We start from the raw sequence: 18,647 nt of genomic DNA, 5'->3' as shown, positions 1-18,647 counted from the left end.
ATCCGTAATACTTTGAGGCCCTAATGAAGTGTAAACTGCAAAACCATCCAGTGTCCAGATAATAAAGTCAGCTCAGCGACACAATGTCTCAGGCGAAAAGACAAAACACCCCAAACTCAATTAGGAAAGTCCACGAAGAAGCAGGAGATGATGAAAACACGTCTGAACGGCGGTGAGCCGGCGCGTAAATGGTGAGTGTCCTGATCATCCACGTTTGAGCTGAAACGTGAACTTGTTTGACATGTTTTAAGACGGCCCCTCTCTCTGATGAAGGAGGGACTCTTGACTTGAACATGTACAAGTTATCTGGTGGCCCAGGACCTCCCCAAAAGTTGCTGGCATATAAAAGCCAAGCTAACTCATTTGTTTAGGCAGTAGGGAGTTTCTGCTAGGGTCTGGATTGGAGTTACGCGCACGGACCCTACCTTGTATGAGTGGTGTCTGAGGAGAAAAAAAGGATTCCCCCACTATCTCAAAGAATCTACATGTCTAATATTTAGACATGTTCAGCTTTGTGGATATTCGGTTAGCGCTGTTGCTCAGCGCAACAGTGCTTTTGGCGAGAGGACAAGGCGAGGATGATAGTGAGTATCGATTTCCAACATTGATTTGAGTTGTGTTGTGACTGTGGCACCCTGAGGGATGTGGAGAGCCCACAAGGATGCTTGTACCGAACGCCCTCTGAGTAATGCCCAACTCCAGTGTGCAGATATTGTGAAAGTTGTTACACAGTGAGGCGCGCTTTGGGGAGATTTGGAACTTTTATAGAACTTTTCTTTTATTGATTGCTGCTCTCACTGACGTGCAGATACATGTTCGCTTATTTGCTGGAGCGCAAAACCTTAGAGGATCAGCTGCATTATCTCTGATGCGCAATGACAGGACACAACGTTCAAAGAGAGTTGATGAAGTGCAGAAGCTTCATCAATTACAAAAATGGCATATACATTTGAGGGAATCTTAATTGCATTTAGTTTGTAAAGTAGTTTCAGAAAAAAATGCATCTCACAGAGATCTGCCAAAGTATGTGGATTCTACCACTTGGATAATTTTTTGTAGTTTTAACATCAAGCATTAAAAGTGAGTAGATAACGTTGAATTGGAAACCAAACCTAGAGACTTTTTTTACTGTTTGAAGGTTAACCTTTTGCACTACTTCTCCATAACAGAGTCCCAATGAAATAAATAACATGTTTTTCCAAGTTCTTTCACAAAAATGGTTTGGTTCGCTGAAAAAAAGGACAATGGAAAAAATTGCCTCAGTCTGACGTCGACAGTGAAAAAAAGTCTAGACGTCAATTAATCACCAATGCAGGGCAGGGTGCGGAAGATCTGGTTTTGTAGTTAAACAGCGCCACTCAGTGGCCAACAGTGGAACTGTGCATCCATCCTCCAAACCTCGGTCCTCCACCTCCAAGGCCCAACCACATCCAAGAGCCTGAAATGTGATTAGGCAAAATGTAGCTTTCCACTCAGTATTTGAGGAGAAAATCTTGTGCTGAATCTGATCAGTAATGTTTGAAAGCAATGGTTTTAGCAACATTGGCTTTATTGCAACACAAAGGCCTGTTTTCTTACTTTTACAAGGCCCAAAACCACTTAAACTCCAGTGCTGTTATACTCATTAAGAGGCTATATTTATGCTCTCAAATCAATCACTGGACACCACATTTTCTTTCTGTTTACCTCATTAAAAGCCTTTTCCTATTACTTAACGGAGGATTAATCTTGCAAAAATGACACACGTTAAAAAATGGAATACACATTTCTTACAGAGTTGCTGTCAGGAAAGGCCAGAGCTTTAAGTTACAGTCTCTAATTAAAAAAACAATACCGGTCAGCATGGCTAAACAATTATTATCCCATATCATTATAACTATGATAATATGATGTTTGAAGGCAGGCTCTGGTTTATTCATACAACCCTTTTGGGGCGCATCTGTCTGCCATATAATCCATGACTGTGCAGGTGTAGCCAAGGCGCAAATAAATCTTACTAGTACATTGTGCACATCTCAGTTTACCAATGCCATACTTAATTTGGGACATTTATTGGACACAATTTTGCTTACTTTGCCTCTTGTATAATCTTACCAAACTCACTGTGGCCTTCTCCCTTCAGGCTCATATGGCAGCTGCACATTGGACGGACAGTTGTACAATGACAAGGATGTATGGAAACCAGAGCCCTGCCAGATCTGCGTCTGCGACAGTGGCACCATCATGTGCGACGAGGTGATCTGTGAGGACACATCCGACTGCGCCGATCCCATCATTCCTGACGGAGAGTGCTGCCCCATCTGCCCCGATGGTACTTCACCTTCATCCTCCTCAACAATTTATTTGGTTAATTTGCTTTTTGGCGCCACCTAGTGCCTCCCTCCTCATCTCTGCCAACTGCTGGAAATGAGGCCCTATTCCTGCCTTCTCTTTTGAGGATTTTGATTCAGAAAATAATCGCTTTGGATTTTACCTTTTGTGCATTTAATTTGCAATATGTATTCCTTTAACGGTGGATTTTACCTGCTCTGTCGAGAGATCTGGCAATGTAAATGTAATTTACATTCACGCCTTGCTGTGCAGTGTCACTGCAGGGTGAATCAAAGGTCAAATCACCCGAAACAACATTTAAATCTCCCACCAGAGAGCATATCTAGAATCAAATGCTTTTGTTTCATGATTTTATCAAATGCTGTATTCATGCTGTCCAGCCTGGACCTTAAACATTTACAATATTTTAATAATAATAATAATAATAGATTTATTTTGTTAGCGCTTTTACAGGTGCTCAAAGACGCTTTACAGATATAGTGAAAAAAAAGAAAGGAACGACAAATAAATATATAGTTAAAGTTAAAGTCAAGTACATTTTGGGAATGTTAAAAGGTTTGAGTGTATCTCTTTTGAATGTTCAAGAGCTGTTGACATTTTTATTTTTTCTCTGTTGGTTCTGTAGAAACCGAGGAGCCATCTCCACCTGAGGTATTTGTCCCTTTAACTTTTTATTTAAAAAATATGTCATTATAGTCTCAGACCCATATTTCACATTGGCATCTGTTTGGAGATGCTGGCATTGGTCAGTTTAGCTTGTCATTTGTGTTCTAGATGCTCTTGTTCTTTACAGCCTGGATGAAACATTGCAGCATAGCCTAATTCCCCTTTCTCTATTTCCACAGGTAGGAGGAGTTGGTCCCACAGGAGACTTGGTAGGTTCTATTTCACTTCCCACCTTGCAAAACACACCTGTGTTTTATAGAGTTGCTTATATTTCACAGATTGACAAATTGATTTTGCACAAGAAAACATGATTGTGATTGTTAGAGGAATTTGACTCAATCTGAATGAATCTGTTTCCTTGTTGTTTAGGTAATTGTGTTGTATTATACTGGCTTATTCAGTACACATCATGCATCATTGCTGCATGTGGATGATAAGGTTGACCAATCACTAAAATGTTAAAATAAACACACATTATAATATATGTTTTCTTACTGATTCCCAACAAACAAATAGCTGTTAAAGCTTTCTATGACGTAATTGCCAGTGATGGCCTTTAATAAATAGGTCACAAGGTCAACAGGTCATCAGAAGTTGAAAGGTCACACAACAGAAACTGCATTGAGTTGTATTAAATAATGGAAATAGTAATTATTTGTATTACATAAAACTACAACATAGTAAAATAAACATAAACACATTTAAAGCCTTTTTGATGGATGATTGAAAATCGGAATTTTATTTTCAAGGTAACAGCGAAACGATTATCTGAAAATTAGACTTAACAGATATTTTAACAAATCACAAGATTGACATTATAGAATGTGCAACAGTTTTAATTCTCAATATAGATAATTATTTCTTAGAAATGACAGATCTAATTTGGTTGGTCTATGAATAAAATGATTTTCTCCTTGGCAGGTTGATAATTAATTACATTTCAGCAAAAGGATAATAAAGAGTATTGCTTACTGACTGTGACTCCCTCTCTTTCTACAGGGTCCAGTTGGTCATCCTGGCAACGATGGTCTTGATGGACAGCCTGGTCTTCCCGGCCCTCCCGGCCCCCCTGGCCCCCCTGGCCTTGGCGGAGTAAGTGTCTCCATGTCACAACAGCTAGGAAGTCTCAGATTGCGTTTTAAAGATGACTCGATTCTGTTTACAAATGAGATACCATTTAAAACATACTCATGTAGTCTATCGGTTTCTCTCCAAAGCTCTCCTTTTCATGCTGTGATCCGTTATTTCTGTATGAGTTCCACCAATGATATTTAATCAGCAGGGATGTCTATGTGCTTGAAAGCAACATCTCCTCCTTGTTTGTTTCGGCACAGGGAGTGCAGACAGTTCCTTGATCTTAAGGTTTAAATGGACAATGAACTCACCACTTCAGCGTTAATACCATTTTTAAATGTTAAAATGCACCTGCTTTAGGATCAAAATGTGTTTTCTCTGATAAATCCATGCATGTGATTCAAAGCTACTTTTCCGGTGTGACGTTTTTGTGCTACATTACCTCCAAAGCTCACAGACTAATTTCTCTCCTTCTCTTCTCCCCTTACAGAACTTTTCTCCTCAGATGAGCTACGTTGACCACTCCAAATCCAGCGGCGGCCCACCTGTCCCTGGCCCAATGGTATGAATGCTCTTTTTCAATGGACTTCCCGAAATCTAATCTAATCTCCCTTTTAGAGAAAATATTTAAAATAATCTAATGACATTTCATCTCATCTTTATCAACAGGGTCCTATGGGTGCTCGTGGTCCTCCTGGATCCCCTGGCTCCTCTGTAAGTGTTCCTTTATCAGTTCAGATGATCATTTTGACATCATACTTCCTAATATTGCATTATCTCTAGGCATTAACCTGGCTTATTACTAGCATTCCGTTTTTCTCAGATCAGATGTGACACTGCAAGATAAATATGTAAACCTGATTTAAAGAAGACGTTTGGTTAATGATGTTGTTTTTGTTGTCCTCCAGGGTCCTCAGGGTTTCAATGGTCCCTCCGGAGAGCCCGGTGAGCCCGGAGCTTCTGTGAGTACACAAAATGTCATACAAATATAATCCTCTTGATTTGAACCCTGTCTCCTTTAATGATGCACAACACATTTCAACAGTTTTAAGCTGAATGGGGTGACCCAGAAATCAGCAGGACCGTTTATAAATGACACGTATCATAGATTCCCTTAACATGTTACTTCCTGTGTTCCACTTCCGGTTGTATTCACTGATCCACTGACACACATTTGCACACATCAATTTTCCTCGGAGATAAGTCCCCCCTCAGCCCTTCTTCTTTCTCCTTAATGACATAAAGAATATCTATACACTTGAAATAGTTAGCATTTATTTGGTGCTAATCCAGTCATTCCTTGTGGTTTTTAGGGTGCCATGGGTCCTCGTGGTCCCGCCGGACCCCTTGGAAAGAATGGAGATGATGTAAGTGATTTAGTGATTTCTAAATCCCTTTCTTTTGTGCAGTTATATTCAGGTATAACCAAATGAAATACATTTGACTGGTTCTTGTCACTTGTCATTTTGATATATGTCAAAAATACAACTTTGTCATTTATTAATGTCGAAAAGATACCTTCATAGACAATTAGAGGTGATACATCCACACAAGGATGAGCTCTAACCTGCTTTCGCTGATTCTTCAACAGGGTGAGTCCGGCAAAGCTGGTCGCCCCGGTGAGCGTGGAGCCGCTGGCCCTCAGGTGAGCAGAGAAGAATTAAAACTCCATTAGCATTATATTTAAGTTATCCTCCATGTTACAGTTGCATGTTGTTTCTAAAACTTACCTTTTAACATATCTCTTGTTTTTCCTCTTCCAGGGTGCTCGTGGATTCCCCGGAACCCCCGGACTCCCCGGCATCAAGGGACACAGAGTGAGTTTGGAAGGGCATTAAAACCAAATAAATATAAAACATAACAATTGGAATAAGTCGCAATAAGAGTGACTAACCCTGATTTATGTTGTGCGCAGGGATTCAGCGGTCTGGATGGAGCTAAGGGAGACGGTGGACCCGCTGGCCCCAAGGTGAGAGAGCAGGACCTGCAGAAACTCACTTCAGCTTAGGACATTTTATCATAAATTAAAACACAAGATACAATTCTCTCATTGCTCATTCTTCCTTCTGTATTTGTCTACAGGGAGAGGGTGGTTCAGCTGGTGAGAACGGTATCGCCGGCGCCATGGTAAGTTTTTTTCTCATATCAATCAATGTATAGACAAATACACCACTTTCATCTGTTTCATATGTACAAAAAAAGAGTTAAATTGTCATGCTAATGTTGTTGTTTTTTGACTTCTCTAGGGCGCTCGTGGTCTTCCTGGTGAGAGAGGTCGCCCTGGAGCTCCTGGCCCATCTGTAAGCAACGCTATCCCGGTCATGCTGTTAAAGTATTTGATACAACATTTGAATAACTTAGATCTAATCTCCTCCTTCTTCCCCCTCTTCTACAGGGTGCTCGTGGTAATGATGGCAACAATGGTGCTGCTGGTCCCCCTGTAAGTATTATTTGTAATTCTACTTGGAAAGGTCATGTCACCCATGTAAAACTTTGTGGTGACATCACAGCCAAGTGCTATGTTGAAGGTTGTCATGCACTCCTCTGTAATAATCACTCCATCAAATTAACAGTCTTTGTGTCTTTGTTTTTCAGGGACCTACCGGACCTGCTGGTTCTCCTGGTTTCCCCGGCGGTGCTGGTGCTAAGGTAAAAAAAAAAAAATGTTTTATACATAATAAGATTGACCTCATACACAGGCAGTCTCGTAGACCTGCTAGGTGTAAGGCCCTTGGAGTAGCTTTAACTTTAAAATAGCAGCTATTGCTAGGTCCCTCTATTAGTATGAAAACAATGGACATTAAAAACCTGTATGGATTACGCACTGTCTCCTCACTTGTGCTGTAAAAGATGTTTCTGGTGTTTATTAAATGCTAAATCCACATGTAAACAAACGATGATACTCTCCATTCTACATCCTGACCAAGCTGGGTCATGGATGATTAAAACATGTGGCCTCATACTCGATAGGCCAGGTGAACGCTGTAGCCACCAGATGGCATCAGTAGCTCTCTAATGGCTGCATAGCTCTTCCCTGTTGCCATCAGTGAAGGAGCTATTACAATATCCTGCCAATGACACCTATTGTGAAGTCACACACACACACCTGGGATATTTTCAGAATTCACTTGGCTATGACAAAAGAAGATTTCAAAGCACTCTGTTGACACATGCAATACACCATCTCAGATTAGTGTGGCACCTTTTTATACTTTGCTTAAAATTTAAAAAAGAGCTGTATTATTTTGAAGGTATGGCGCACTTATGGCTGACATCCACCAAGGCCATGCATACTGTATATTGAAGGTTTATTTTAGTAAAACATAGGTTGTGTTTATACCCTATGATTCCGAAATACTCCAAGATATTTTGAGTTCCTCCATTAATCAATCTAGATGCTTTCTTGAAAATTGAACTGGTGGTTTTTCAATAATTTTGCTTATAAACAAACTAACAAACTGAAACATCACTTCTTTGGCGGAGGTAATTATTTCCAACTAGGGTAAACAAATTAGAACAATAGGCCATTTTATTGGCTTTTACTTGATTTAACTAACTCTATATGTAATCAAAGGTATATTTAATCCGAACTATTATGTTGTTGGCATGCCAAGATGGATTACTTGTTTATGACTTACAATTGATTAATTAGGAGGCTTACAATATTCGAGATGCAGACTTCTGAGACATTGTTGCTCTCCTCCATAGGGAGAGACTGGACCTGCTGGAGGTCGTGGAAATGAGGGACCCGCTGGAGCCCGTGGTGAGGCTGGTAACCCCGGACCTTCTGGACCCGCTGGAGCTGCTGTGAGTGGATGAACTAGACTTTCCTTTGCACAATATCCAATAAAAGTACAGCCAAATCAGTGCTTAACACGTTTGTTCTCTTTCGACAGGGTTCCGCCGGATCTGATGGTTCCCCTGGTGCTAAGGGTTCTCCTGTAAGTATCATACTCACCAGTCACATTCATGCTGCTTATATCCTGCACATCGAATGTTCTAACACCCCTTATCTTTGATCCCTAGGGTGCTGGTGGTATCGCTGGTGCTCCTGGTTTCCCCGGCTCTCGTGGTCCTGCTGGATCTCAGGGTGCTCTCGGTGCCCCCGGTCCCAAGGGTAATAACGTGAGTAGACGATTGATTGTGTTAACTTTGGTATCAACACACACTTACAGTATGGGCCACAATATTCTTATTAAGACATTGCTCTGACTTAAAATGTGTGTGTTTCTTCCAACAGGGTGACCACGGTCTTTCTGGTGCTAAGGGAGAGCCTGGTTCCAAGGGAGAGTCTGTAAGTTCCAAAATACATACACACCATTAATAAACCATTCAGGGCGATTATTAGAAAATAAGTGTATCTAATGGGCTTACTTTCTTTTCCAGGGCCCCGCTGGAGTTCAGGGACTTCCTGGCACCTCTGGTGAGGATGGCAAGAAAGGAGGACGTGGAGAGCCCGGTGGTGCTGGAGCCCGTGGACCCAATGGAGAGCGCGTATGTTACTTCCTGTTACACATAAACCTCTGTAGTGGCATCAAGGAGAGAAACACACTTTCTAACGTATCCATTTGCCATTGTATGATAATGCACTCATGTTAGTGAAGCAACAATACAAACCTGTTATCAGTGTTTTTAGAATGCCTTCTTTATGTTTTACAGTATGTTAAATTCCCAGGGGGATTCACCCCAGAAGTTTGAGCATTTACACCACGGTAACTGACGTGTTCAATGTGTCTGTTTGCTCCTTAGGGTGGCCCTGGTGCTCGCGGTTTCCCTGGTGCTGATGGAGGTGCTGGTGGCAAGGTGAGTCCCACAAAATAATTCCTCAAAAATGTCAGGAATACGTTTGACAAACTTGGTTCTGGCTTAACTTGCTTATCACTGACATAAGCGCAGATTTATTTGTATTAGTTGTTAACAAAAACTATGACTCATTATGCTCGAAAACAAACATTTGATTCCATGACTAATGTAAGACGATGACAAAACAGCAAAACTATAATCAAACACTAACAGTGGTAAAAAAAAAGCGGACTAAAATGTAAAAACAACCCTATACTGATGTATCTTATTTTTCTTCAATGCAGCAATTCAGTTAAAGTTTGAATAGTATACAAAATCAAATGCCTGGACAGTTATCCAACTAACACTATGACTGAATCAGTAAACTGGAGATAACTCACAAACTCATGACTCTTCCCCATCTGTATTACAGGGAGCCCCCGGTGAGCGTGGTGCCAATGGCCCAGCTGGAGGTCAGGGAGCCACCGGTGAGTCTGGTATCGGCGGTGCTGGTGGTGCACCTGGACCCAGGGTGAGTTCTGCCAAATATTCCTTCAGGTTTAACATTTCTGTTAGGATCTCTTTAAAGAGACACACTACAGGCAAGACAAATAAGTAACGTATTGTCATCACTATTTAAATCCTCCAGAAGATTAGTCATATTACGACAACTATTAGTATTACAATGAAGAATTATCTAATATCTAATCTTGATGAATATACCCAACCCAAATAGACTTGAGGGTTTTAAAACATCATTTTGCCTGTAGTGTCTCGCATGAATCCTTTGGCTAAATATATAGCAAATTGAAATTCTCTCAGTATATGACCGAGCTTTGTCTTCATACTCACTGAACGGCCTTCTCTCTGCAGGGTGTGAATGGTAGCCCCGGAACCCCCGGCTCTGATGGCAAAGCTGGACCTGCTGTAAGTATTGGCTAAATAGTAGAACAAGTATCTAGTACATGGAGAAGAACTGCAGCTTGTTAACAATCTATTAAGACATTATAGCGGAGTGTTTTTGAGTATTCTCCTGTCTTCTGATGATCTTCAGGGTGCCCCCGGCCAAGATGGACGCTCTGGACCTGCTGGTGGTACTGGATCCCGTGGACAGCCCGGAGTTATGGGATTCCCCGGACCCAAGGGAGTCGCTGTGAGTTAACGGACCCTTCATATTGTTAAAGAGAGAAAACTCAAATATCAGATAAGGAAGAAATTGGTGATATCTACTTTAATGTGTGTGTTTTTTAACCCATGACAGTACAATCTAACAGGAAGTTGTGATGCATAACCCCTGTCATTTAGCAGATGTAAGATTGGCTTGTGTTCTTTTTTAACAGGGTGAGAACGGTAAGGGCGGTGAGAGAGGAAGCGTTGGAGGCACTGGCGCTCTTGTAAGTACTTGTATATTTGTAATACAAATCAAACTCTACTGGAGTTAAATATGAAAATAAAGGTGCAACATGAAAGCAGTTAGTAATTGTTTTGGGTGATGTTTTTGTTCACAGGGTGCTCCTGGCAAAGATGGTGATGTTGGTGCTCCTGGACCTTCTGGTATTTCTGTATGTATCCCGTCTTTTAAACTTAATTTAGACAAAAAAAAGGTAATTGTTTGTATGTTTCTCACCATTGGCTTTGCTTCTTTCTATTCAGGGACCTGCTGGAGAGAAGGGAGAGCAGGGCCCCAACGGACCCCCCGGATTCCAGGTAGGTTTGAGCATTTCAGCATCCCAAGCGCTGACTTTAAATCAATGCTAAATCTCTGAATTAACTTGTTTAACCTTAAAATCCTTAACCTTTCCTCCTTTTGCAGGGTCTTCCCGGACCACAAGGTGCTACTGGTGAGACTGGCAAGCCTGGTGATCAGGTAAGAGTCACAAGGCCTGAATCTCTGTAGTATCCTTACTTAATTCTGCTTCTAAGGTTGCCATGCATGTACACACATATAGTCAGATGTAAAGCACATAGAAACTTTAGAATTTTCAAGATTTCAATTCCTAGTCCATTGTCATTTCCCAGTGTCATGTGGGAGGTTCATTAACAAAATGTTCTCTTTTGTTCAGGGTGGTCTCGGTGAAGCTGGACCCAACGGCCCATCTGGACCAAGAGTGAGTACATTCATCCATGAGAAAGACGCTGCTACTATGGTCTTTATAGAAACTGGTGATGATGACCAATGTGTCCCTTCTGTCCTTTAGGGTGACAGAGGTTTCCCCGGTGAGCGCGGTGTCCCTGGCGGTGCTGGCCCAACTGGAAGCCGTGGTGCTCCTGGCCCCTCTGGTAACGATGGAGCCAAGGTACAGTACAAAAAAAATCAAATGATGAGGTTTATTGTAATGGTATAATGAGTGGGGTACTGTTTTCTCATATGGGTCATTCAGACTCAGCTGTGATCAAAGATATGATTAAATGTGGTCCGGTTTATGTGGCTTTAGTATGTTCAGCACTTTTCATATCCATATTGATACACATTTATAGCTGAGATGAATTCATTTTCTAGCACATAAACATGTACTAACTGACATTAGAATGGAATACTGTTTTATTTTATTTTATATTGCGCACAAAATCTTACCTACACTCTAATGTGCTCATCTATTTACATTTAAGGGATATATTTACTGTTCAACCCAGACCTCCTATTAATGTTGCTTTCAATCACTCAAAATCTGAAAAAGCAGCCTTCTGGTAGGGTAGAATCTAAAAAGCATCACAAAACCTAGAGCTAAGAGGAAAATCAAATCCATCCTTTAGTTTTCTTAGCTTAACTGACGTAAAATCATACGCACATTCACCTGTTGTCCACTTTGCATTGCACATTTGAGTGGTGGGCCTGCATCTGATGAATATAATTGATAACAATGTGTATATTCCTGTGTGTGTGCAGGGAGAGCCTGGTGCTGGTGGTGCCCCCGGCAGTAACGGATCCCCCGGTATGCAGGGAATGCCCGGTGAGCGCGGTGCTTCTGGTTTGTCCGGTGCCAGGGGAGAGAGAGTAAGTATCCCACCTGTCCTGTTTGTCTCTTGTAAAACTGTACAATCTTTATCAACTCAAGGAAATTATTTGTATTATGACAAAAGCTAATAGGAAACAACTTAATTCACTTGTCATTGTAGTTTTTCAGAGCTTGACGGAGGGTAACATTAGAGTTATTGTGTTATATTCAGTTATTTTGTCTGATATATAGTTGATTGTTCAAACTTTGATTATCCTAGAGAGGGGTTCATAGGGTTGATCCTGCTTTTCTAAGCAATTGTATTTCACAATATTTTCCAATGCCTAACTTTATCAAGTATTAGGTATTTTCTTGTAAGTGAACGCAGCTGTCCCAGTGTTACATTTCCCTGATAAATAGTCAAAAGTGTGTAAAAGGATGAAATCAAGGAAGGAAGTCAGCCAAATAAATGGTAGCGACAGAGTAGTTACATCTCTGGGCTTTTGTAACTATCATTAATAAAGACATAATCACAGGTGGCATTAATACACTTTTTCTCTTCAGGGTGATGGTGGAGTCAAGGGAGCTGATGGTGGTGTCGGCAAAGACGGCATGCGCGGTATGAATGGTGCTATTGGAGTTCCTGGACCCCCTGGTGCTCAGGGTGAGAAGGTGAGACCCGGTTTGAACTTATTTAAATCATAGTGATTCAAGTTCATTTTCTTTTCTTTTAATTATTTTTCTCTTATCATCTCCTCATAACATCACATATGAATACTATATTATGTGGGGTCTATTTTTATACATGATAAAAGTGTTAAGGATGTGACCTGACCTTCTTCTTCTCCTCTGGTTGCAGGGTGAGGGTGGCGCTCTTGGAACTTCTGGACCCACCGGTACTCGTGGTGCCTCTGTAAGTACACAAACACAAGATAACATTTATATTATTAGAATTGTATCCTACGACACAATGGAGGAAACTCATTGCAAATTTGGATGCAATAATAACTTGAAATGTCCTCTTTCCTTTACCAGGGCGAGCGTGGAGAGACTGGACCTTCCGGACCCGCTGGATTTGCTGGAGCTCCTGTAAGAATCACACATTATATTTGACATCCAAACTGATATTGTTCTACAAATATAGCACAATTTGAGATTAAAGCTGGCTCGTGTCATAGTGTTTCTTCTCTTTCCCTCCGACCTCAGGGTGCTGATGGTCAGCCTGGTGCCAAGGGAGAGAGTGGTGACTCTGGACCCAAGGGAGACGGTGGTGCTCCTGGACCCTCTGGACCCGTCGGTGGTTCTGGACCTCAGGTATGTCAAACAAATGCCTACTGTGGAGAAATCAGAGAAAACAATCAGCCACAATTTCAATAGTTGAAGTTCATATCTTCTATTCCATTTTCGATTTTATGAATGGAATTTTTTTTAACATTTATTCCTAGACCTTATATTAAATGTTCTTTATTGTTGTATTATGTCAACAGGGACCTTCTGGACCTTCTGGACCTAAAGGTACTCGTGGTGGTGCTGGACCCCCTGTAAGTGTCCCATCCACATTACATTGGTTAGATTTACATGTGTGATAATGAAAGTGATTTTTAACCTCTGCTGTCTCATTGTGTGTGTAGGGTGCTACTGGTTTCCCCGGATCTGCCGGCAGAGTTGGACCCCCTGGCCCCTCTGTAGGTTTCACATAATCAACATATCCATTAGCCTGTTTGTATATCACCTACATCATTCACTGACCTGAATTCTCTGCATGTCTCCAGGGAGTTGGTGGCCCCCCTGGTCCCCTCGGACCCGTTGGCAAAGAGGGAGCAAGAGGAGGACGTGGTGAGTCCGGCCTCGCTGGTCGCCCTGGTGAGGTTGGAGCTGCTGGACCCCAAGGCCTTTCTGGAGAGAAGGGATCTCCTGGCTCTGATGGACCCGCTGTAAGTTATCTGCAATAAATGTTCTTTTAACAGCCTAAAATGCACTACAATGATTTTTTTTAACTGAGCACTGTGTCTTCCTGCGCAGGGATCCTCTGGTATCCCCGGTCCAGGAGGTATTGCTGGACAGCGCGGTATTGTCGGTCTCCCTGGACAGCGTGGAGAGCGTGGTTTCTCTGGTATTGCTGGAACTTCTGTAAGTATTCACAATCACCAGAGTGCTAAATAAGCAAAAATATCTATAAAATATATTCTTTCTAATCCAATTAGTTATAATTACAATAATTTTGTGATAGCCATCAATAGTGTTTCTAATAATTTGACACTAGGTGGATTATTCCTAAAGCTCTCCTCTGAGCTTTCACCTGCATGAAGAGAACTAACCCTAACCCTGTTTTTCTGTAGGGCGAGCCCGGAAAGCAGGGACCTGCTGGTCTTTTTGGTGAGCGTGGACCCCCCGGACCTGCTGGACCCCCTGGTCTGTCTGGTCCTACCGGAGAAGCTGGACGTGAGGTACGATGACGCAGCAGGGTCTCACCTACAGATTCACATATTCCTTGTTGGTTAGTGACACCTGTAATACCTGATGAATGTTTAAATGACCATCCTTGCTGCTCTTCCACAGGGATCTGCCGGTAACGATGGTGCCTCTGGTCGCGATGGAGCTGGTGGCCCCAAGGTAACCCACACCCCCTCAGGATTCACTTCCATCATTCTCAACCCTCTGATGTGACCTTCTTGGCCCCAAAATGGGCTGCTTTCATTGTCTAACTGGAGATATGCTTCCTATAGGGAGACCGTGGAGAGTCTGGTACATCTGGACCCCCAGGACCCCCTGGTGCTCCAGGAGCCCCCGGAGTGGTCGGCGGCTCTGGAAAGTCTGGTGACCGTGGAGAGTCTGTAAGTCTCCTTCCTGCTCATTTAGAATATTTATAACAAAACTGGCTTTGAAGAAAACGTTTAATCTGATTTTTTTCTACACTCTCTTCTCTCTCAGGGCCCCGCTGGTAATGCCGGCCCTGCTGGCCCTGCTGGTGTCCGTGGCCCCGCTGTATGTACATCTTCACATTACAAGCATCATTTGTAAACATTGATTTGAGATATTGCTCCGACTCATAGGCGTATAAAACCAGAAAAGAGCCATGTTGACCTCCTGTTCTTCCATATAGGGCCCTGCTGGTGCAAGAGGAGACAGAGGAGAGGCTGGTGAGGCTGGAGACAGAGGACACAAGGGACACAGAGGATTCACCGGAATGCAGGGTCTTCCCGGCCCCTCCGTGAGTGACAGTTTATAAGTGTACACAAGACTGCATCAAACTAATCTAAACTTTTCTCCTTTTTATATTCAAACATTCTTTCCTGAAATGCAAAACTGGTAATATCTGATACTAACATCTTCTTCTGCCTCTAGGGAGGATCTGGAGAGAGAGGACCTGCTGGTGCTTCTGGACCTGCTGGACCCAGAGTAAGTAGACCTGCAGAAAAAAACCAACAACAACATAAAATGCCAAGTCACTACCAATGGGGAACTTGGAGGATTTGCCAGGAAAAGTCTTGTTTTAGCATTTGTCAGTTGTAAAAAACAAACAACATTAAAACCATTTGCAGTTTTATATGTGTTATAATAACTTCCAATTACTTGACTCATTTGGCAGTTTTACACATCAAAACTGTTAGGAACTTTTAGGACTTATGTATGGTTTTATTTAGCCTTAGCCCTTAGTCCTATTGAGATCCAAGATAGACTTGGCCAACAACACCGTTTTTTAAATAATTAAAACACATATATCTGAGTTATAGTAATCAGATAAGACATTTGCACAGATAGTCTTGACTCAATATATTTCACCAGTGTTAAACTCATTCAGGGTTGCTATATTTTTAAGTTTAAGCTCAGTTTGCAGGTTGTTCTACGCAGTTGGTGGAACAAATCTAAGAAAGTATTTTCCCAACAATTTCTCAGTACAACACATCACCGTAATCAGTGACAGGTAGACATCACCAGTTTGACAAAAAAAAAACGTGTAGATGTTTTCTTCTCATTAAGTGATCATGTGGCTCTTGTTCCATAGGGACCCTCTGGATCTAACGGCTCCCCCGGTAAGGAGGGCGTCAACGGCCTGCCCGGACCCATCGGACCCCCTGGACCTCGTGGTCGCAATGGAGAGATGGGACCTTCCGTAAGTTGCTCTACCATCTTTGTTATAAGCAAATACATTCAGACACTCTGAATATGAATCTGCAGTCTGTAAACCTATTTGTGTCTTCGTACAGGGTCCTCCAGGACCTGCCGGAGCCGCTGGACCCCCCGGACCTCCCGGCAGTGGATTCGACTTCGTCAGCCAGCCTATTCAGGAGAAGGGACCCGATCCCTTCCGCGGCGGCGGACACTACCGCGCTGATGACCCCAACATGGTTCGCGATCGTGACATGGAGGTTGACACTACCCTCAAGACCCTGACCCAGAAGGTCGAGAAGATCCAAAGCCCCGACGGTACCCAGAAGAGCCCAGTCCGCATGTGCCGTGACCTGAAGATGGCCCACCCCGAATGGAAGAGTGGTGAGTTCAGATCAGAGCCCGATTCAGCTTGTGGAGATGGATAATAGGGATGAGCTCAGATTTAAAACGCTTTGTATGTTCTTCTGTTACAGACATGTTCTGGGTTGACCCCAACCAGGGATCTCCTCTTGATGCTATCAAGGTCCACTGCAACATGGAGACTGGTGAGACTTGCGTCTACCCCAGCGAGTCCAGCATCCCCATGAAGAACTGGTACCTCAGCAAGAACATCAAAGAGAAGAAGCACGTCTGGTTCAGCGAGTCCATGACTGGCGGATCCCAGGTAAGAAGTTGCAGAATTCAGAATCATCCTTGTGAACTGATCAGACCATTGGATATGTATTTAAGTCAGAGTAATTTAAACCAATGCACCCTTCTCCTTCCTTTGCCACGCAGTTCCAGTATGGCAGCAATGGAGCTGATACCGACGATGTCAACATCCAGATGACCTTCATGCGCCTGATGTCCAACCAGGCATCTCAGAACATGACATACCACTGCAAGAACAGCATTGCCTACATGGACTCCGCCACCGGCAACCTGAAGAAGGCCCTCCTTCTCCAGGGAACCAACGACGTTGAGATCAGAGCCGAGGGCAACAGCCGCTTCACATACAGCGTCAGCGAGGATGGCTGCACGGTAAGTTTGTTCAGGAGCTTGCATTTAGAATCAGAAACATCCACAGTAGATTTTGCACAGTGTTATTTAAAAACAGTGTTGTTACAGTATTAACTAGTGAAATAGCAACTAGCAACAATATTAGACTGTAAAAAAGTGTATATACAGTAGCACACACAATTAGGAAAATGAAAATGTAAAATCATCCTTTGGAGATGCAGTTTTTGATTTTTCCTCCTTGTCCTTCTTCTCCACAGTCACACACTGGCACATGGGGCAAGACAGTCATCGACTACAAGACATCAAAAACATCTCGCCTGCCCATCATTGACATTGCTCCTATGGATGTTGGTGCACCTGATCAGGAATTTGGCGTCGAAGTTGGCCCCGTCTGCTTCTTGTAAAAAGAACGAAATTTGGACATGACATTGTTGTTTTTTTTCTAGCAGTCATCTCTAAATCCCTTTTCCTATGCATTCAAAACTCATTCGGCTGCCATTGGCCCACATGCTTTAAAACCACTCTACTGAAGACCATGTTTGTGTTTTTACAATCATGAGAAGTTTTTGGGACTGCTACTTCAACCAAAACCAACCACAAGGACACTTTAAAAAGAATCTTTTGTTTCCACTGGCAACAAGAAAATAATATATGCTTGTGTAAAATGTCCCCCTGGAGATTGAGAAAAAAAAAAAGATCCACACACGCAATGAAACACAGGTGACTTTTGCCATTTTCTACCGCTGCGGAAGGACATTGAAAACAACAAGTGATGTGTACCATTTTTCTGGTGTTAAATAAATTGTAAAAAGTGTGAAGTGTCTTTTGTATTAAATTCTTAAAGGAGGCTCAGACAAAGACCAGCAAAAGAGCAAAAAGCTCACCTTCATTGCAAAGCGTAGATGGCTACCTCAAAAACAAGAAATCACCACCGTATTTTTTCTTAAATGAAAAGGGAATATTTTACACAAGTTTATTGTGGGGAAATCAAAAAAACCTTCAAAAGGTGCTATGACCATTTCATTGAGGTCCAGATATTGGTGTTTGATGGTGAATCTCTCGCTGTCATACTGTAATTATTGCCACTAATGCCTGCAGAACCTCCGGTGCTAAATTGACTCATGTCTTGTTGTCTCTGCAGTGCAATTGTTTTCTTCTTAAGTGTTCTGAAAAGGTGATCACTGCAGATGTAATGCATGCAATCATGTCTTTGTAGATAAAAAGCAAGTGACTCTGGTTAAATATCATTTCCCCCTGCTCATTTGTTCAGTGTTGATCCCTCTGTCTGTTTGCCCACCGGGGAAAACTCCTCTTCACTAAAAAAAAAAAAAAACAGCACACATCTCCCACCCTGTTGTTTATGTTGTTTGTTGATGTCTTTCGCGAAGGGTTTCTTAAAAAATAATTTGAAGCAGACCCACTTTCATGGTTTAAAATAGAGATTCTGTACTTATTTTGTACATGTATAATAAATTGAGATGTTTTTAATTATTTTGGGTGCTGAAATAAAGCATGTGAAGTGGTCTACTCAGTGGCTGAGTTTTCACTGTCCTGATTTGCAACTGTTGTGAAACTAAAATCAGGTGTTAAGATTTTGGGAAATAATTAATACACTTAAGCTACATTGCACATGTTGTAGTTGGAAACATGGATGCCACATCAAAAAACAGTTAAAATAGGGTTCTCCACTACAGTTGCACTGAGTACATTGCTATTAAGCAGCAGTGAAAACAACGCCAGTATATA

General features: G+C 42.2%; 1 protein-coding gene across 1 annotated transcript; it reads left to right on the top strand.

Annotated features, from left to right (window-relative positions):
- The first annotated feature begins 369 nt into the window (after window positions 1–369).
- col1a1b (collagen, type I, alpha 1b) lies at window positions 370–17,715 on the top strand. Its single transcript, XM_079659744.1, has 51 exons — window positions 370–584; window positions 2,123–2,311; window positions 2,957–2,982; window positions 3,177–3,206; window positions 3,997–4,089; window positions 4,562–4,633; window positions 4,741–4,785; window positions 4,980–5,033; window positions 5,385–5,438; window positions 5,663–5,716; window positions 5,835–5,888; window positions 5,987–6,040; window positions 6,154–6,198; window positions 6,318–6,371; window positions 6,467–6,511; window positions 6,667–6,720; window positions 7,780–7,878; window positions 7,968–8,012; window positions 8,098–8,196; window positions 8,312–8,365; window positions 8,458–8,565; window positions 8,821–8,874; window positions 9,287–9,385; window positions 9,727–9,780; window positions 9,908–10,006; window positions 10,194–10,247; window positions 10,362–10,415; window positions 10,507–10,560; window positions 10,667–10,720; window positions 10,917–10,961; window positions 11,052–11,150; window positions 11,741–11,848; window positions 12,354–12,461; window positions 12,649–12,702; window positions 12,825–12,878; window positions 12,996–13,103; window positions 13,277–13,330; window positions 13,421–13,474; window positions 13,562–13,723; window positions 13,812–13,919; window positions 14,129–14,236; window positions 14,349–14,402; window positions 14,516–14,623; window positions 14,721–14,774; window positions 14,893–15,000; window positions 15,135–15,188; window positions 15,796–15,903; window positions 15,998–16,283; window positions 16,376–16,566; window positions 16,680–16,922; window positions 17,159–17,715. The coding sequence occupies exons 1-51, from the start codon at window positions 503–505 to the stop codon at window positions 17,303–17,305; spliced, it is 4,347 nt and encodes a 1,448-aa protein (XP_079515870.1). The 5' UTR covers window positions 370–502; the 3' UTR covers window positions 17,306–17,715.
- Window positions 17,716–18,647: the final 932 nt, after the last annotated feature.

Source organism: Notothenia rossii, assembly GCF_949606895.1.
Source record: "Notothenia rossii genome assembly, chromosome: 11".
Taxonomy (NCBI): domain Eukaryota; kingdom Metazoa; phylum Chordata; class Actinopteri; order Perciformes; family Nototheniidae; genus Notothenia; species Notothenia rossii.
Note: the sequence above shows the minus strand (reverse complement) of the source record. Positions and strands in the feature narration are given on the sequence as shown.